The 21,347-nt window shown below is 44.1% G+C and overlaps 1 protein-coding gene across 1 annotated transcript in view; it reads right to left on the reverse strand.

Moving 5' to 3' along the window:
- Window positions 1-15,809, reverse strand: part of KIF5C (kinesin family member 5C) — a 166,294-nt gene extending 150,485 nt beyond the window's left edge. The window contains exon 1 of the mRNA XM_049616144.1: window positions 15,343-15,809. Within this exon, the coding sequence (XP_049472101.1) occupies window positions 15,343-15,468 (126 nt within the window). The 5' untranslated portion in view covers window positions 15,469-15,809. The remainder of the gene's footprint in view (window positions 1-15,342) is intronic.
- Window positions 15,810-21,347: the final 5,538 nt, after the last annotated feature.

The following is a 21,347-nucleotide window of genomic DNA, read 5'->3' on the forward strand; positions in this document are numbered from 1 at the left end:
CGTTACATCATGGAGATTTTGCCTTTGCAAAGGAGGAAAAATCAATTCTGTGTCAACCCTGACGAACAGGAGCACCGGAGGGGTGGGAAAGAGATTTCCCAGCACAGAACCAACTCCCGCTTCAAAGAGCTGTGTGGCCTTCACCTGCAAGGCGACCTCACACACACACACACACACATACACACGTACACACCAGGACAAAGAGGCACCTGCTACCGACCAGGAAGGCGCTTCCCGGGTTTCCCACAACAGTGCCTCCTCCCACCAGCGGGCCTCCTAATGCGCGCTTTTGTTCACGGGGTGGAGGGACCTCATTAGCTGGCGCCCGTGCTAAAGGGAAATGCGTTTCTAGGACCAGAGGTCTCGTCATTCCTAGCATTAGCAACAGAATGCAGACAGAAGGTAAGTGGCAGATTTGCGAATCACCGGGGTAGAAGTTAAAAACCGCCTTCCAGGGAGGCCGAGCCCAGCAGTGAGGCGGCCCTGGGGCCCGGTCTCCAGGACACTGCGGTGTCAGCTGGGCAGCAGCGGAGCACCGCGACCTTCTTCAAAGACGACGCGGCGTGTCCCCCCGTGGGTGTTCCCAGTGTCACCCACTGCAAGCGCATCCCAGCCCGCTGCCGTTAATGGCCAGGCCTGAATTATATGACGCCGGCCGGAGGCAACACTCAATGTACCAGTACTTGGCGGGGAGTGGGGAGTGATAGCAGAGAGAGGGACTGGGCTACAGCACACATCCCGCCCTGGGGCTTTTCCCAACACTATTCAAGACAGAAATATGTAAAGCAGCTATGCAGAACAGCAAAATAACTTAAAATAAAGAAGCAAATTTTACACGTGCAGTGTAGACAGATCCTGCCGCAGCGTCAAGGTAATGATGTCCCTCTGCAAGGTGTCCCTGAACACAACTGGATGTGCTTTCTCTTTAACTCCAGCAAGGCTTTGTTTCCTCTTCTCTTTGGACACTCCCAGCAGGCTAATTTTCTCTTCTTTTCTTTTTTTTACTTGCCTTTTTTTCTTGGATTATATACATGGTCATTGACAGCAGAGATCTTGTCTTACTTATCGCACAATAAACCCTCAATACATCAAAGTGGAATTAAAATTAATAAATGCAAAAACAGTGTGTCGGCAGCACAGAAAAGATTCCTGCGACGCTGTGCAACAGAAATGCAATGTCAACGATGAATGCAAGCCACACGTGTAACCTTAAATTTCCTAGTAGTCGCATTTTAAAAAGTAAAAATAGGGTGCCTGGGTGGCTCAGTGGGTTACGCACCTGACTCTTGATTTCCGCTCGGGTCAAGATTTTGGCTCGGGCATTTTGAGTTTGAGCCTCGTGTTGGGCTCTGCACAGACAGCATGGTGCCTGCTTCGGAGTCTCTCTTTCCTTCTCTCTCTGCCTCTCCCCTACTTGTGTGTGGGCATAAGCGCGCGCTCTCTCCCTCCCTCAAAATAAATAAACTTAAAAAGAAAAAGTAAAAGTAAAACGGGGAAAATCATTTTTATCATTCAAAATGTAATGACTACACAAAATTGAGATAGTTTACATTTCCGTTTTTTTTGTCCTAAGTCTTCAAAAGCCCACGTACATGTTACAACTACTGCACGCCCCAACTTGGACCAGCCACATTGCAAGTGCCAGATAGCTGCGTGACGCGAGTGGCTTCCATACTGGACAGCAGAGAATCACAGTGAGGTCCAAAACTTTACCTTTGCTCTTTAAAAAAGTAAACGTTGGGGCGCCTGGGTGGCTCAGTCGGTTGAGTGTCCGACTTTGGCTCAGGTCATGATCTCACGGTCCCGTCCTTGAGTTCAAGCTCCGCATCAGGCTCTGTGCTGACTGCTCAGAGCCTGGAGCCTGTTTCGGATTCTGTGTCTCCCTCTCTCTCTGACCCTCCCCCGTTCATGCTCTGTCTCTCTCTGTCTCAAAAAAAATAAATAAATGTTAAAAAAAATTTTTTTTCAAAAAAAAATTAAAAAGTAAACGTTCATACTAAAAAAGAACTCACTTAATTTCAAGTTTTCCATGAATGTATATATTACCTCTTTATATTTACTTTTTAATAGCACTAAAGAAATATTAAATACGTGTATATTTTCCCCTTTACAAGCTCTTTTGGATAAATGTCTAGACCAGAAAATACAGTTTAAAAACAGATCCTCAAACCGATTTTTATCAAGAGTCGTATTTATTAAGAAACATTTAACAAGCAAATGAGCAAGCAAGTGCTGTTACTCTAGGATACAGTACTTTGGGTGTTTCTTTCCCACTTGTTTGAACAAATAATTAGTAGGTTGTGTTGTTCAGTAATTATTACCGAAGAGCTAAACACTTCCCTTCTAAAGTCTGTTTTTCACAAATATTATATAAATAAACTATTAGTAGTTAGGAGGCTCTGATGCTATATAATGGCATTAGTACAAGGGACCAAAAAAGCCAGAAGCCTCCCCTGACAGCTCCTCCCACCCACTGGGTGGGTGAGTTTGCTCAAGTAACCAGACAGCACGTGGCTAGGGCATCGATACCCATATCCCAATCCTGAACCTAGCCAAGTGTGGAGGCTCACATGGTCTTTCTACTTTCCTTACCTCACCACACCCCCATCCCACAGCCCAGTCTCTTCTGGACCTTGAGACCAGCCCACCTGGGCCTGAATCTGTGGAGTTGGCTAATTTACCTACTCAGCAGCATGCAGACAGGAGACAGAAAAACAGCTCCTAGGAGCCAGCCCAGGAATCCAGATCTGCAGAGGTCAGCTTACCACCAAGGCCAGATACAGGAAGGAATTGACTGCCTCTCATGGGATCCTGCCCACCAGTGACCAGGACTGACAGGTCTGGACACTGCCCAGTCAGACTGGAATTTGGTCCTCTCTATGAGGCAGGAGGTGGCTATGAAAGAGAAGCAGAAGTCCCTTCTCCCAAGACTATCCAAAGTTTCTGATGTCACTTGGAGTTGTTATTTAACCAAGTTCCCAGATGAAGATCAATAATCTCTGAGGAGTGAGGTGCCAGACAGGTGGTTCAGAAAAAATCTATGATATAACCGCCTCAAAGAATTGAAGCAGACCTCTCTTCGTTTCCTCATGAGGCAAAACAAGACCTGGAAATGGGAGAGATCACTCTGTGACAGAGCACAGGAAAGGAAGGGACTGTCAGTCCAGAATTGTGTAGCCAAGACCTTTAAGTAAATTAAAGATCTTCTAAAATAGTATTATTGATGGGCAGCTCTTATGACCATACACTGCAGCCTAGGAAGTTAAAGCATTAATTACTGGGATTTTTTTTTTTTTAATTTGCACTTTTTATCCATCTCCCTTCAGAGATTTTTTTTTCTTTTTCTTTTTGTTTATTTTATTTTTGAGAGAGAGAGAGAGAGAGAGAGCGCGCGCGTGCGTGGAGGAGGGGCCGAGAGAGGAGACACAGAATCTGAAGCAGGCTCCAGGCTCTGAGGTATCAGCACAGAGCCCAATGCAAGACTTGAACCCACAAACTGTGAGATCGCGACCTGAGCCAAAGTTAGCCCTTAACTGACTGAGCCACCCAAGCGCCGTTTTTTTTCTTTTTAGTGAGAAAAGGCATAAGAAACATAAAAAGACAACTACAAGCCTTTTTCCTTAAAGTAGTTTGTTGCAGTGAATTCTGTTCTCACATGTATATTTTTTCCCTTCAGCTCTGTTGGATTTCTTTTCCGGTATTCAATTCACACCAAGGACAGGTATTCATTGACTAAAAAGGTAATAAATACTACTACACCTAGAAACACCTAAAAGTATTGCTGTGAATGTACTTGGCACCAATCTGATAAGGGCGGTATTGAGCTCGCAAGACAAGTGAGTGATACATCTGCCTGCTTTCCTGGTGTTTACACAAGCCAACTAAAGCCAGGGGGAAAGCAGCAGGGAAAAACTATAATGCGGAAATCTCTTTAAACAGCTTTTCTGGATGACACCGCAATGCTGGCACTGGTTTATTAGAAAGGGTAAGTGGGACGTGACCATTGTTAAGGGACATGGGCTGGAAATCTTGATTAGCCTGACTGCCCTGTGTTTCTTCTGTCCCACAGGACTCCACAGCAAAAGCCTCCCTTCTTGTTTCAAGGTCGATACGTATGAGCATTTCTTTTTCTCCTCACTTGTAATCAATAGCACCTAGTATTCTGATTTGAGCAAACCAGCTGTAGAATAAATTTATGAAGCAATAGGGGGAAATATGGGTACTTGACATTAACGAATTGCTCATATTTTAGTTGTGATGATGTCATTGAGGTTTTAAAAGAGAACTGATATGTTAAGGATAAAATGATGTGAGATTTCACTTTAAAACAATCAGGTGATTTGGGGAGGAATGGTTAGGGGAGTATAGAAAAAATAAATCTGGCCATTTGTTGATGATGGTTAAAACTGGTTGACAGCTTCCTGGGGGTACATTTTGTTATTCTTTCTACTTTGGTGTACGTTGGAATCTTATATAATAAGTTACTTAAAAGAGTACCTAATAATCAGAGGGCAAGGCGCTAAGCTCTTACTAGGGTTTTTTTGAGAGGGTTATTTTATCCCTTCTCAACTTACAACTGCCCAGCAGATATCACAGGCCATTCAATGTTAGCACCAAGAAGAAAAGCATCCATCCTATTTTTCTTGAAGACTACAAACTTGGCCTCTATCTTTCGCTGCCTCAAGAGAGAAATTTAGCTTTTGATCACCTCCAAGAAACAACATCCTTTAGGATATTGAAACTGACAGGAGACAGCCTACAAAATCGTATGGTTTACATTAAAAGTCTGAAGGCATTGCTGTGTTCTGGATCTACGGGTTAACAGTGCATGACAGAACACATACTCTTGGTAAGAATTTAATTTAGCTCAGGTATGAAGGATGCCTTATGAGACAAACTGGCAGCGATTCCATCTGGTAGACAGAGAGATGGGAGTATAAAACAGGACAACTTACCATCTCTGAATTGCTCTCTCTCAAAAACTATGGCTGCCTTAAAATCATCTATACCCTGTTACCCACCAGTCCCAATTCTGGGGATGTATTCTAAAACAACAATCTGGCAAGTGCACAAAAAGATGTGTGCACCAATGTTTATCACACTTTTGTCTATAACAGAACGAAAAACAAGCAGAAAAACCCAAATGTCTAACACTAGGAAATGGTTAAAGTATTGATTGATATGTAATGCAATTATATGCAACCTTTACAAATGCTACTATCTGAATATACCGTTAAGCAAAACAGTGGGTTTCAAAACATATTTTTTAAAAACCCTATCTGTGTTTTAGAACAAAGTATGGTTGTTTTATAGAATGGAAACGAGCTGGGATATACAAGGAAATGTTAACAATAGTATTTTCTAAAATTCTGGGTGGCTCAGTCGGTTGAGTGTCTGACTTCAGCTCAGGTCATGATCTCACGGTTCATGAGTTCGAGCCCCACATCGGGCTCTGTGCTGATGGCTCAGAGCCTGGAGCCTGCTTCGGATTCTGTGTCTCTCTCTCTCTCTGCCCCTCCCCCACTTATGCTCTCTCTCTGTCTCTCAAAAATAAATAAATGTAAAAAAATTTTTTTAACAAAAGTATTTTCTGGTTTGTAAAAGTAAAAGTGCTTTTTACCACCTTCTTCATGCTTTTCTGCATGGTCTGAATTTTTTTTAATGAGCATGGGATATATCAGAAGTCCTGAAGAAGCTATTGCATTTAAGACAGTAACAGTAAAACCATGAGGATGTCCTAAGTAGGAAAAACAAGTTACCAGAGCTGGAGAAAGGTCAAGGTAAAAATCCAAGCAAATAACTCCAGGGTCTACCATCTAACAGCTTAGGACGGTCAGCATTCTTTTATTTCCTTCAAAAGATATCTGGTACTGAGCATCTACTCTGTTCCAGGCACTGTTCCAGGCCTTAGAGATGTTAATAAATGGCGCACATTTCCTGCTCTCAAACGGTTTTCAGTCTACTTGGAAGAAAGGACGCATATACCCAAATAAATGAAACACGGTAACTGGGGGAGGTCAGCTGGGAGTTGTCCATGGATATGGGGTGCATAGGAGGAAGTGTCTAATCTGGCAGGGTGGAAGGGGAGAGGGACTAGTCGGAAAAATTTCAGGGGAGGCACTACTGGATGAGATTCTAAAAGCGAATGGATGCTTGCCATTTAGCTACAATTTGAGAACAGTCACCCCAGGCATGTGGGATGTGAGCAGCTGGGGTAAGGAGGGGGAGACTTAGCCACCTCATCATTTGGGGGAATGGAAGCACAGATGGAACACGGGGTGAGGGCGTGAGGTCAGGAAGGTAGGCAGGCCCAGAATACAGAAGGTCTCAAATGCCCCACTGAATCATCCGGCTTCCAGATGACCACTGTAGTCAGGCTCCCCTGAGCCGTCTTCTCAACCACGCCTGACTTTAAACTTGCAGAGTCCAGTGTTAGCAAGAATCCTACTAAGGCAGTTTAGAGAGAGTCCCACCCCCACCCAATATCAATATCTCATCACCCCTGATACCGCATAATCTAGATCTTGATTCCTTGATATCTGGCCTGCCTTCCGCAAGAATCCTGTTAGGTCATTTTAGCAAGAATCTCCCCCTACCCTTGATGTCTCCTCTTGGTAACTGTCCATCCACCTACCCACCCACCCCCACAACCTGTTCTACTTGGAGTTGAGCCTGATTTCTCTCGCCTATGGCAACAGTACTGATACCTATCACAATAATCTTCCTTAACTATTTTTACAAGTGTCAGAATAATTTTTTCTTTAACACAACCTGAAGGCACCAGAGAACCTGTGATGAAGGGTCTGGGCTCTCCCAAGATTGTCAGTCTGACAAGAAGACACAGAAATAACCACTGGTGGGTCTTACAAAGTGGACATTTTCTGAATGCCTGCTATATACCAGGCACTGTGCTCGGCACTGGGTGTGCATTCGCTCTTGTGACCATCACAATAACCCTACAAGGTGGAGAGTTATATTAGCCCTATTACAGGCCAGGAGACTGCAACTTAGTAAGGTTTAGCAGTCTGTCCAAGTCCATACAGCTAAGAAGGTGCAGAGCTGGGAGCTGGTCCTGGGCTGTGTGACTCATGCCCACATCTGGGGAGTACTGTGAGGAATCTAACACTCCATATTCTCCCATGTTCTCTGCAATATCAACAAATAACAGCAAATGAAACAAGTCAATTCCTACTGAGAGGAACTTGGTTGACATGCAGCAAACGGGTTAAGGGAGGAGCTTTTTCAGCCACAAAAATAGGACCTTATAAAAAATCCAAGAGAAATAAGGTGAAATTGGATCTGTCGAGGGGGTATTTTTTTTAACTCAAGTGAAACCATTAGGGAGTAGGCAGTTTTGTTTTTGCTTGTTTAATAAGTAGACACAGGTGAGAAAGCTGAGGCAGGGACTCAAGGGAACCCAAAGGTGGGGGAGGTTTCCTATTTTGAATGGGGGAGAAAAGCCAAAAATGGAAAACACTGTCATTAAATAGGGGACTTGGGCCAGACACGCACAGGTGGAGGCAGAGGGAAATCCCCAATGATACCCAAGTTATTTAAGGAAATGCAGAAACTGGCATTGATGGAGACTTGGTTCTGTGCAGGGAGCAAGGAAAGAAAGAAGCCTCAATCAAGATACACTTACAAAGCAACTAGACAAGCACTGTGAAGGAGGCAAAGACCCATGAAACACACACACCCTCTCCCTCTCTCCTATATATGATCATTGCAAATAAAAGGATCAGCGGATATGTCTATAAATAAACAGACTGTGAGCTCTGCCTTCATGGATGGTTAGGAATTTCACAAATAAGATGAAAAGAGAGGCTATTCCAAGCAAGAATGCATAAGAACAAACACCTAAGAAATAGGCCTACAGGAAGAGTTTTCAGGACATAGGGTTAAGGGCAGTAATTTTAGGAGACAAAGCTAATTCTGAAAATGAGAAAAATTACAGGCAGATAGGAAACATGGGGGATAATTAGCATTGATTGAGCATTTTCTCTCTACTAGATGCTGTTTTGACCCCTTCGTTTCATTTCATTCTAACAGCCCTGTGAGATAAGTAATTATATCTCCATTTCAAATATGATCAAACTGAGACGCAGAAAAGTTAAACAACTTGGGGAAAAAGCCCCACAGCTAGCCAGGGAATCCACACTCAGCTCTGTCTGACTCTCCCTTCTACCTCCACCAACCCCATTCACTTAGGTGGTGCCAACTGCATGCGTGCCGGGAACAGCAAGTGGCCTCTGTGTCACCTACTAGATGACAGCTACTTCCTTGTGTCCACTCCTTCCAGCGTTTCAGGGGGTATGTTTACTGGAAACCACTGATTCATTTTCAAGTGACGTAAACATCTCTGAATTTAGGGCACAGAAGAATGAAGGACTGATAATTCTCGACATTATTAAACACTATTAGTGCTCACTTAAACAGAGTGACTGAACAAACTCTTTATAATCCTGCCTTCAAATATGACTGCTTTTGGGAAGGAATACACAATGATACAACCACTTTGAAAAACAGTTTGGCAGTTTCTTAGAGTGAAACATATAGTCACAATATGATCTAGCAATCCCAAAATTGATATCATCTCAATATTTACCCAAGAGAAATGAAAATTTGCCCTCACACAAAAACATAAACGCAAAGGTTTATAGCAGCTTTATTCATCATCATTCCACACTGAAAACAACCCACAAGTTGTTCAGTGGGTGAATGGATAAACAGACCTTGTTATATCCATCTAGTAGACTACCTCTAAGCACTAAAAAAAAATACACTATTGATACATGCAACAACAAAATAAATCTCCAAGAGTTCTTAAGTAAAAGACACACGTTCAAAAAGATCCTTACTATGTGATTCCATTTTTATGACAGTCTGGAAAAGGCAAAATTATAGAGAGGAAGAAGAAGTGGTTGCCAGGGGTTAAGAGAGGGGAGAAGGTTTGACTACAGAGGGGTGGTACAGAGGAGTGGCATGAGGGCTTCTGGGGGGGGGGGGGGGGTAGGGAGTGGTAAACAAAACTGTTTTGTATCGTGAGTATGGCAGTGTGTGGTAGGCAGAGTGATGGCCTCAAAAGATGTTCACACGCTAATTCCTGGAAATCTGTGAATATGTGAATGTTCAAAAGGGACTTTGCAGATATAATTAAGGTTGCTAATCAGCTGACCTTAAAATAGGGAGATTAGGGACACCTGGGTGGCTCAGTTGGTTAAGCGTCTGACTTCAGCTCAGGTCATGATCTCACAGTCTGTGAGTTGGAGCCCCGAGTCAGGCTCTGTGCTGACAGCTCAGAGCCTGGAGCCTGCTTCAGATTCTGTGTCTCCTTCTTCTCTCTGCCCCTCCCTCACTCGCACTCTATCTCTGTCTCTTTTTTTTTTTTTTTTATCTCTGTCTCTTAATAACGAATAAATGTTAAAAAATTTTTAAAATTAAAAAATAAAATAAAATAGGGAGATTATCCCAGATAATCTGGGTGGGCTCACTACAATCAGATGGACCCTTAAAGTGGGAGAGGGATGAAGAAGGGTCAGTGAGAAAGACATGCCATGGAAGTTGCAGGAGAGGGTGAGAACCATTAGACGGACCAACTTATTGCTGGTTTTTAAGATAGAGAAGAGGAGCCCGTGACTAGGGCCTGAGAGTGGCCTCTAGAAGCTGAGAAGAGCCAGGACTGACAACCCTCACTCCTACCAACCATAACGATTCTGCCACCAATCTGAATGAGCAAATAAATGGATTTTCCTCCGGAAAAGAACACGGCCCTGCCAATAGTTTGGTCTTGACCTTATGAGACCCTAAACAGAGAAACCAGCTGATCTGATGGACTCCTGACCTATGGAAACTTTGTGGTAATGAACTTGCACAGTTTTATACCCTTAAACTTGTGATCATTTGTTACAGCAGCAAAAGAAAACTAATATGGCATTGCTACACAACTCTATATTGTCAAAGTCCCTCCCATAGAACTATTGTGTATAAGTTAAACATGAAAAAATTTTAGGGGCACCTGGGTGGCTCAGTTGGTTAAGCATCGACTTTGGCTCAGGTCATGATCTTGCAGTTTGTGAGTTGGAGCCCTGTGTCAGGCTCTGTGCTAACAGCTCAGAGCCTGAAGCCTGCTTGGGATTCTGCTCCCTCTCTCTCTCTCTGTGCCCCCTTCCCCCGCTCCCCCACTCACACTCTGTCTCTCTCTCTCTCAAAAATAAATAAACATTTAAAAAAGTTAAAATGAAAAAATCTTAATGTTCATGTTTTTAAAGACCATTACTATGGACAAAAAAAAAAAATTCTAGCCATATTTCTTTACGTTTTGAGTCCTTAACTTCCACAATGATAACTCCAACTTGGAATTTGGTCTCTGTCCTGGTCCTTCCTTTCTCGCCCATCTACTGTCCGGAACTAATCTGAGATCCTGCAGGCTGAGGCCACTTTCCATACCACTGACCAGCTCAGGGGTCACGGCTGATGTTTTGCCTTGGCTCTCAAAGAGGTCAGAACTTAATGCTTTCCTAGGACTTTGAATAAGAGGAAAGTCCCAAGTGAGCAAACTGAAGTCAACATCCATTTCAAAGAACTTACTGGGAACTCTCCAAAACAGAGTTTCCATCAATACAGATACATCAAAACCAATAGTCAGAGCCATAAGTAGTGGCTGACTCACCAGGATTTTCAGCAGCTAATGGAGGAGTACTTCGAGAAATGCTATAAATCCAATATTTTTCTCTGAAGAGTTAATTTATGTGGAGTCCCTTTTCTAATCACTAGGTCATCACCACCCTCTACTTCCATCTCACTGCCAGTGTCAACAGCTTTCCTACTATGTAACAAAGCTGAGAGTAGTACTTTCCCAATTTTCTTAAGGCATTTAAGTACAGTATATGCTGTCTTACCGGGTCTGCTCAAAGGAATAGCACTTCTCTTTGAAACTGTTTTTTTACTGAGAACAAACTGAGGGTTGATGGTGGGTAGGAGGGAGGGGAAAGTGGGTGATGGGCATTGAGAGGGCCCCTGTTGGGATGAGCACTGGGTGTTGTATGGAAACCAATTTGACAAGAAATTCCATATATTGAAAAAAAAAAAAAAAAAGAAACCGTTTTTTTAACTACTCCCTAGGCCAATTAAGGGCCCACAAAACAAGTTAAATATACCAAAGTAAAGATTTCTAGATTCAACAAAGAGATCAATAAATACTTAAGTGCTTTCTATGGGCAAGGCCCTGGGAAATACAAAGAAGCAAAACATAGATGGTCTTTATCTCTGCCCATAGCTTACAATGTCATTACGTATATGATAAAACTAATAATAATCCAAGACAAAGAAGTCACAAGATCTTGTGCAAAATAATGCTTCAGGGGTTCAAAGTGGGGACGACTGTGGCTGGGCTGCTCAGAAAAAGAAAGCTTTACACAGGAGCTGAAAAAAATGCAAGGATGGTGGAGATACTTCCTCTAAGGCAGGACATTTTCTTAAAAAGAAAAATCTAGAAACTATACCTGCAAAATCTCCCTCTTAGCATACATCTCCATAAAAATTGAACAGAACCTTTTTTTTAAGGTATTTTACCTATTTAAGGTATTTTACCTAATGTTGCCTATATATTTAAGGTGTTACCTTATTTTTTTAAGGTATTTTACCTATTCACCTAAGGTATTTCTCACTCTGCCCTAAAGCTTTTCTCTTCTGTTGCTCCAAACTTCCTCCACCTCTTCTTGAATCCACACCACGCTGGCTCTTCTCTCTTCACCTGCTCCTGCCTTATTTTATTTTTTTAAAGTTTATTTATTTATTTTGAGACAAAGAGAGCATGCAAGTAGGGGAGGAGCAGAGAGACAGGGAGAGAGAGAGAGAATCCCAAGCAGGCTCCACACTGTCAGCACAGAGCCCGACATGGGGCTCAATCTTATGAACTGTGAGATCAAGACCTGAACCGAAATCAAGAGTCCAAGGCTTAACCGACTGAGCTACCCAGGAGTCCCATTTTATTGTAATTTTATGTCAGCTCCACATCCAGCATGGAGCCCAACACAGGGCTTGAACTCATGACCTTTAGATCAAGAACTGAGCTGAGATCAAGAGTTGGACACTTAACCGACTGAGCCACACAGGGACCCCGAACAGAACTTTAAAGAAAAAAAAAAAAATTGACCTTAGTTTCAAAAACAAAAGAAATTTCTGGGATTCTGAATTTAGACTAACAGCTGACTCCACAGAAATTCATTCTTTACACGGCTCTGCTGGGAGTGAAGATGACTGACATTGCTGGACGGTTCTGGCCTTCTTTGGTCATCCTCACAATCTACACCTCTACAAGCAAGAAAGAGATGACCACCCAAGGCAGTCTCCACCTGCAACTGAACCATATGGGCTGGTTGCAACTGAATTGGCTTGGGAGCCGTTCTACTCAGTGTACAAAACGGGTTACAGGCTGCTAGAAAGGTCATTTCCATTAGTTACACATTATTAATCAGGAATAGGAAGGGTCCTGGCACATGCCAACCCTAGTCCCCCTTCAATGTCTAGCAGTCTTCTGTTTTGGATGCACTCTCACCAAAAGTGCAAAAGAATGTTCATAGCAGCTATGTCCATATTAACCCCAAAGTGGAAACTATCCAAATATCTACTGACAGTTAATGGATGAATAAGCCGTGGTGTATTCATACAATGGGACACAACAGAACAATGAGCAGGAGAAAACTGCTCCACCACCCCATGGAGGAATTTGACAAGCATAATGTTGACTGCAAGAAGCCACACACAAAAGCAAACATACTCTATGGTTTTACATATATAAAGTTTATTAACAACAACAACAACAACAATGAGCAAAGCTAATCTATGGCAGAAGTCAGAATAGTGGTTACCCTGAGGCAGAGGGAGTTAATAACCGGGAACGACACTAATGGGACCTCTGGGGTCCTGAAAATGTGTTTCTTAGTCTGAGAAATGGTTACAAGGGAGTGATTACTTTATAAAAGCTCGCTAAGCTTTACCCTTATGATAACACTTTACTATATGAATGCTTTTTTCTATTAAAAAAAGAACCAAACTTATCCTGAAAAAATTCAAAACCGTTGTATTAAAAAGTATTATAGTAAGATAATCAAAAATTTCCCTTCACAGTTGAAGAGTTACATGTGTATTCACACCCACAACTGTTAGTTTAAATTACTCATAGAGTGACTTTGTTTTAATGTATTTAGTTAATCACATGTATACTTAGATGTGAAATAAACATGGTTCTTAGGATCTCCACCTTGCACACAGATCACTCTTAGAAGACTGAGAAAGAGAAGGAGGAGCAGGAGGAGAGGTAGAGGAAGAACAAAAATAACAACTTCTTCAGGCTTTTCTTTAAAACCTCTGGAAAAAAAAAATAGGGTCACCAGAACATGTTCTAGTGCTGCATAATTATTTGTTAAAAAATTGTTACAAGGTAAGGGGCAGGGACGAGATGTCCCCAGTAACTGCGACTCTATCTAAACCACAGCCTGGCTCAGGAAATAGCAAATCTGACTGTAGGCTGATCCCAGCTGAGAGATGTAACCCAAACAAGCTACTATCTGCCCCATGTACTGGCAGCAGATATGTCGCTATCACCTATCCTGCCATTAAGTATAGAATTCCCCTCTTCATCAATAATTGTAGCATAAGTCTTCTCTTCAATTTAACACTAAGCAAAGAGAAAAGCCCCCTTTCCTGCCCTGATAGGTCAGCTCCTAGAATAAACGCATGCCATTTGGAGGTCATGGTTTCCTGATGACTGTAAAAATGGGAAGGGGAGAAGAGGTCGTCAAAGGGAGCTGCCTTCCTAAGGGAGGGACAAGATGAAGCCCCTGGGCAAAGGCTAGAGCATTGCCTCAGTTACCCTTTCAGGGAGAGCACCCGCCTACCGCCTTACCGCCTACCAATCCGGCTAGCACCTGCTAGTCCCTCGGGCCCTTCTCAGGGACTGCGGCACAACCTTGAAGATGCTGGGGGCCGCTTGGCCGGCAAACGTCAGCCTCTGGTGCTTGAGAAAGGCTTGGCGGACGCTGGCAGGGACCCTCCAGAAACTGTCACCTGTCAATCACTTGACCTAAATACACCAGCCACTGGGGGGAATCGGAGGGAGGGGGTTAGCCGGAGCATGCTCAGTAATCTGGATGACATCACTTAATCAATGCCGGGGACGGGAAGGCTGCATCAGCAGCCTCGAGCGGGCTGCCAGGAATATGTCAGCGGGGACCGGGAGGCTCCCATTAACTCGGTCCCTCCCCACGCGGCTCGCATACAAAGAGGGCACCGTCAGCTACACACGCTGGGGACAACGGGGGGTGAAAGGGCGGGGGAAAGGCTGGTTTATTTCATTTGACATACTGCTTTAAGAACTAAAACCCAATGGTATTCCCTGCCCCCACCAGCAGTCCCGGCTGCAGAAAGGGAGCCAAGTGGGGGGAAGGGAAGGGAGGAGGAAAGGAAAGGTAGGACGGGAGGACAAGCGGGGGGGGGGGGGGGGGGGGGGGGACCCAGCCACACAAAGTAACTTCTACTCTTGGCAGACAGGGGCTATATGGATGTGCTCTGGGCCCCCTAGTCCCACAGATGTGGGCACACAGCCTACTCTCCACCCAGCGCGAAGCACATCTGAGGGTCTGCGGACACCAGGTGGGGGGTCGCCTCATTGGGGAGGGGTCAGTGCCGGGGACCACATCCAGGGTAGCTTGGGTTGAGAGGAAGCAGAAGACACACCAGGCCTCCCGGGAACACCAAGGCCACCAGTGTTCCCCACACCCCCAGCCTTCTGCACGCAGAGCAAGGTGAAACGCCGCGGGGAGCCGCGTCTACACCGCGTGGGAGCTCCGAACCAAGGCTAGGATTTTTCCAGTACCTTTTTTTCTTTTGCTTTTGCTAAGGTCGTGAGAAGAACAGGTAGTGTTCGATAAATCGAACTGATGCCTGGAACCATATATGGAGTGCAGAGATCATACTTTAAGGGGAGCCTGGGCACCCCGCTTGAGGGTAACCGAAACACCCTACCCACGCGGCGTGGCCAGGGCGGGGAACAATAGGCCCACGAGGGCCCCCACCCCGCGAACAATGGCGGCGCCGAACCCTTCCTCGCCCCCCACCTCCACTCTCGACACCTGGGCCCGCCCGCTGCCCCCAGTGGCCCCTCCACCCGCCCGGGAGCGAACTGTAGGGCGTAGGGGAGGGGGTTTCTCTTCAAGTCCACGCGAGAGGGCAGCCCTGCGGGGATGTCCGAGGGGGTGGCCGAACACCTCTGCCGTCTGGGGCGTTCGGGCGCCCAGCTGCGGCGCGAAGCAGCCGGGGAACCCACACGTCCCGGACACTTACCCCAATCACCACGGTCTCATCGCCTTTAAATTTTGGGATGAATTTGTCCCCTCGGAGAATCTCCGCTTCGTTGAGGGGCCGGAACCGGCACATCACTTTGATGCTGCATTCGGCTGGATCCGCCATCTCGGCTGGCGGCAGGGAGGGGGCGCGGGGATGGGTGGGGGGCCGGGGCTCAGTAAGACGAGGGAGGAGGCCGCGAACCGCACCGCCTGCAGCGAGGCCGCCTCCTGCAGCCTCCAACGAAGCTTCTCAGCAGGTCATCGCGAACTCGGCGGGCTGGGCGCCTCCGGCCGTTCCGAAACCGGGTAGGTTTCTATCAGCCAGCCTCCCGCCCCGCCGGCTGCAGACCTGCCTTCCCTGGCCTTGCCCTGGCCCGGCGCTGCTCCCCGGGCCCACCTGCCCGCGACCACGCGGCCGGCGGACGAGGCGATGCGCAGGGAGCGAGCCTCGCCCGGCTCAGACCTCCCGGGCTCCTGCGCGCCCAGCCATCCTGCATCAGCACCAGCGCTCTCGGCCGCCTCCCCGGCCCGCCCCTTGGCCCCGCCCACCCCCGGCTCGCCCCGGGACGGTGACGTCACTGCGGAGATCCGCCCCGCCCTCGCCCCGGCTCCGAGAGCGGGGCATCCTGGGACTTGTAGTCGCTCCTCCTCTCGGTGGAAGGACAAGGATACTTACTTGCAGTTGGGTTGGCTTTGGGGGACAGCGGTGGTACCCCAGGTGCCACTTCCAAAAGCCTGTAGGTCTGGTCTGGCTGCCCAGGTCAAGAACAGGGTAGAGGTCGTATCCAGTATTGCCAGTTAAGATCTCTAGATAAACCAGGTCTGTATCATCTCTTTACATCTGTTCATGATCTCCAAGGAGAATCCCTTATGACAATGTCCAACCGAAACGTTATGGAGCATTTTCTCTGTGCTGAACGGTTTTGTAAGAGTTGTTGGGAAATCAAGGGGGAAATGAGATTTGCCTGAATATTTGAAGCCGTTTTTCCCCAAAATGCCTGCGCATACCAGTTCACAACATATTTTGGGTCAGGGGCTGCTTTCATATCTGATGAAAGTTGGGGACACTTTCCATAACAAAAACAAAAACAAAACTTGTACACACCCACAGATTTTTCACGCTATGTCATTGGATTTGGGAACAACCAAAACCTGCCTGTGACTCCCAGGTGAAGAATCTCTCTTAATTACTACTAATTGTAGTGTAGTTTCCAGAACCTCTGCCTAATGCCTACTTAGAACCTGTAGCATGAACAGAATATATACAGGATCAAGTTCTGAAGTCCCTTGCAAAATACACCCAGAACCCCATGATCAGATTTCTGCCGACTTATTATTAGCCTTATCTCTTACCACTTCTCATCTTGATGTTTACACACTGACAAATACCAAACTATTTGTGGCTTCCTCCATTCACCTCTTGCTGTGCTTGCTTCTGATACTTCAAGTCATTTGCTAAGAGTCATCCATTCATGCCTATTACTAAGTAAGTATATTAAGGCTCTTACAGTAAAAAGTAAGAGAAACCCAAATGAAGTCACCATGGCAATAGGAGAATTTATCAGAAGAATCCAGATTATCTTGCTTATTTAGAAAAAAATGATTAAACAATGGAGCCAGGAAATAGGCAGGCTACCAAGACTCTCTAACTCTCTAACTGTGGTCCCTGATTCCTCTTTGTATTGCCCTCATTCTTTCTCACTCCAGATCATCCCCCCAATGCCTGGAAACCCAGCTGCCAAGAGTCTCTGGGTTTCATTCTTCAATTTCTATCATTAGATAAGGATAGATGTTTGTTCAGAGTTTTGGTTTGAAAAAAACTAGGGAAAGTCTATGATTGGCTTGAGCTTAGGTATCTACCCCTAGACCACTCAATCAGAGTCAGGAACTTTGTAAGATCTTTGAGGAATATCATGATGGGAAGGTTCCCAAAACAAGAGGGATGTCATTCCCAGAAAAAGAACATGGTGCTGGGCTGGCAAAACAATTAGATGTCCACTCCCCCTTTCCAGTGCTACCTTTTCCTCTTTGACTCAACTCAATCCTCCCTCATTAGAAAGCCTTCCCTGACTTCCTAAACACCCACAAAGGACAGGTGGTCCTTCTTGCTGTCCTCACAATCTACTATTCACATCTCTATCACTACACTCTCATGGGCAATGATAGCTGCCTCATCTTTATGTCTCTAGCATCTAGTGCATAGTAGGCAGCATGCTGAATAAGAAATCCAACCTAGAAGGAAGTTCTACCTGAGTAAAAATCCCAGCCCTGCCACTTACTAGATGTGGGAGGTACCCATGGCAAGGTATTCAATTCCCTTAAGACTCAATTTTAACTCTATCATTGGAATAGCGAGTCATCTCATAAAGTTTTTGAGCGAATTTTAAGAAATAAAGCTTTTAAAGAACCTAGTATGGTGCCTGACACATAGTATAAACCCTTGAATGTTTGTTGTTGTTGTTGTTGTTGTTGTTTGCTGAGCAAATGGTGGTAAGACAGTTGTATTACTTAGTTAAATTAAGGAATACATCTGTTGCTTAAATGCAAGTTCACCTGGGAATACAGTTTTTCCACCTAGCTGAGAAGACAGACCTACAAAAATAAATTTTTATAAGCCATTATGAGCAGTACCAATTTGATTTCCTGTCCTCATGTTGCAGGATTTTTTTTTTTTTTTACCACAATACCCAGGATTCATTGTCTTGCCACTTCAAAGAATGAAGAGGTGGACACAAAATGAGCAGCAGACAAAAGTTTATTAAAATATAAGATTGGAAATAAAGAATAGTAGGAGAGCTCTCTTCACAGAGAGGGGACATTGGAAAGTGAATGCCTGCTGACAATAAGCAAGGGTCCTTGTTTTATAAGGTTCTGGTCACCCCACCCCTTCCCTTCCCCTTTGTTCCTTCTCAGGTTTTATCCTTATTGGCTGGATAACTCTAGGTGCTGGGTTGTCCATTCCTGATTGACTAGTTTCCATTGTATGAGGGGTGGCCAGTTCCTTGTGGGTCATAGGTTTTATGGTCTACTTATTTTTAGTCAGGCCTTTTGTCAAATTCCTGAAGGAAACCTGAGGGAGAGTTGCCTGAGGGGATTTGCTATGGTCAGACATTCCCAGCATTGTTCCAAAATATGTCTTTCCCATCCAAGGGACCATCAGTTCCTAATCTCTCTATTTTATCCTATTTTTTTCCTATCATACTCAGATGCAGTTTTAAAAAGGCCAAAGTGCCACATTCTCATCTGTTTTCACATTAGTATTCTCAGGCTCTGGCTCAGACATCCATCATCTTTAGTGGTCAACTTCACAATATACTGGAGAGGTCAGTCCAATCCCGGGTTTCCCTGAGCCCACTAGAAGATTACCAGAATCTCACACACACTGAGAATGTCTGAGAAGTTCAGCACATGGATAATCTGGGGTGGAGAGACCTGTGTGTCCACGGGTTCACTCTTCATGCATCCATTCATCTATCTATTCATGAACTATTAACTAAGTGAATCACATTTGTTGTCACTATAAATATAAATTTAGGTTTATTAAATGAGCTCTTTCCGAGAGGATTAATAAAGACCTCCCCCCACCCTTGCCCACTGCAACTTGAGGGGAAGTCACCAAATAAGTCATAATCCACAGGAAACTTAGAAACAAGTCAGAGTACACTGGGTGGACCGCTCAGTGGTGGCTAAGAAGGTTTAATCAAGGAGATGGGGGTGGGGAAAAGGAGATGGACTAGGTAAGATCGAGAAATCCTTGGGGCGCCTGGGTGGCTCAGTTGGTAAGGCATCCGACTTCAGCTCAGGTCATGATCTTGCTGTTGTGAGCTCAGCTCCTGCATCGGGCTCTGTGCTGATAGCTCAGAACCTGGAGCCTGCTTCAGATTCTGTGTCACCCTCTCTCTCTGCCCCTCCCATGCTCATGCTCTGTCTCTCAATAATAAATAAATGTTAAAAAATTAAAAAAAAAAAAAGGATTAACAAGCCCTAGGAAAAGTTTATAATTAGCCTGGGTTTAAAAAAATTAAAGAGACACCCAAGCACAGAAAACAAAGGAGAAAATAGATAAATTGAACAACATCAAAACGATAAACTTTTATGCATCAAAGGATAGTGAGTAAAAAGGCAATTCATAGAATTGAAGAAAATATTTGCAAATCATATACTGATTAAGGATATCCAGAATATATAAAGAACTCCTACAAATCAACAATAAAAGAAAATCTGATTTTAAAATGGTCAAAGGACTTGAATAGAAATTTCTCCAGAGACACAAATGGCCAATTAGCCCATGAAAAGATGCTCAACCTCACTCATCATTACAGAAATGCAAATCAACACCACAATGAGCTACCCCTTCACATCCATTAGAAAGGCTATTATAAAACAACAAAAACAAAAACAGAAAATCAGTGTCGAAGAGATGTGAGGTTGAACCCTTTGTGCACTGCTGGTGGGAACATAAAATGGTGCAAATATTATGAAACACAGTCTTATGGCTCCTCAAAAAATTAAAAATAGACTAACATACAACCCAGCAACTCCACCTCTGCATATATCCTCCAAAGAATTGAAATCAGGGACTCATATTCCTATACCCATACTCATGGCAGCATTATTTTCAATAGCTAAAATGTGGAAGCAACCCAAGCGTACACCTGTGGATGAATGGGTAAACAAAATGTGGCATATCCATACAACAGGGTATTATTTAGCCTTAAAAATAAATTCCAGCATATGCTACAACATGTATGAACCTTAAGGACATTATGTTAAGTGAAAGAAGCCAGTCACAAGAAGGCAAATACTATACCATGCCAGTTATATGAGGTACTTAGAGTATTCAGATTCACAGAGAAAGTGGAAAGGCAGCTGCCAGGGACTTGAGGGAGGGGAGAATGGGGAGTTATTATTGAATGAGTATGGGGTTTTAGTTTGGGAATGTAAAAAAATGTTCTGGAGATTGATGGTGGTGATGATTGCATAATGATGTGAATGTATTTAATACCACTGACTGTATACTTTAAAATGGTTAAGACTGTGGGACGCCTGGGTGGCTCAGTCAGTTAAGCATCCGACTTTGGCTCAGGTCATGATCTCATAGTTCTTGAGTTCAAGCCCTACATCTGGGCTCTGTGCTGACAGCTCAGAGCCCAGAACCTGTTTCAGATTCTGTGTCTCCCTCTCTCTCTGTCCCTCCCCTGCTCATACTCTGTCTCTCAAAAATAAATAAACATTAAAAAAATTAAAAATTATTAAGACTGCAAATTTTATGCTATGAAATATAAAATAAATTCTGTTATTGTGGTATATTTTGCCACAATTTTTAAAAGATAGAAACCCTTGTGCACTGTTGATGGGAATGAAAATTGGTTCAGCTACTATGGAAAAGAGTATGGCAGTTCTTCAAAAAAATTAAAAATAGAAATACCATATGATCCAGCAATCCCACTTCTGGGTATTTACCCAAAGGAAATTACATCACGGTTTTAAAAAGATATATGTACTTCTATGTTCATTGCAGCATTATTTATAATAGACAATAAATGGAAACAACCCAATTTGTCCATCAACAGGTGAATGGATAAAGAAGATATATATGTATGCACACACACACACACACACACACACACACAACTGAGGGAATATTAGTCAGTCATAAAAAAGAAAATATTGCCATTTGCAACATGAATGGACTTTGATGGCATTATGCTAAGTGAAATAAGTCAGATAGAGAGTGATAGGTACTGTATGATCTCACTTATATGTGGAATCTAAACAAACAAACAAACAAAATGAACTCAGAGACACAGCAAACAGTTTGGTGGTTGCTGGAGGGTGGGGGGGTGGGGAATTGGAGGAAAGGGGGGGTCACAAGGTACAAATTTTGAGTTATAAGATAAATAAGTCCTAGGGATGTAATGTATACCATGGTCTGATGGTTAACAAGACTCTATTGCATATTTGAAAGTTGCTGAGAGTAAAGCTCTCGTCACAAGAAAAAAA

The sequence above is a fragment of the Panthera uncia genome (genome assembly GCF_023721935.1).
Source record: "Panthera uncia isolate 11264 chromosome C1 unlocalized genomic scaffold, Puncia_PCG_1.0 HiC_scaffold_3, whole genome shotgun sequence".
Lineage (NCBI taxonomy): Eukaryota > Metazoa > Chordata > Mammalia > Carnivora > Felidae > Panthera > Panthera uncia.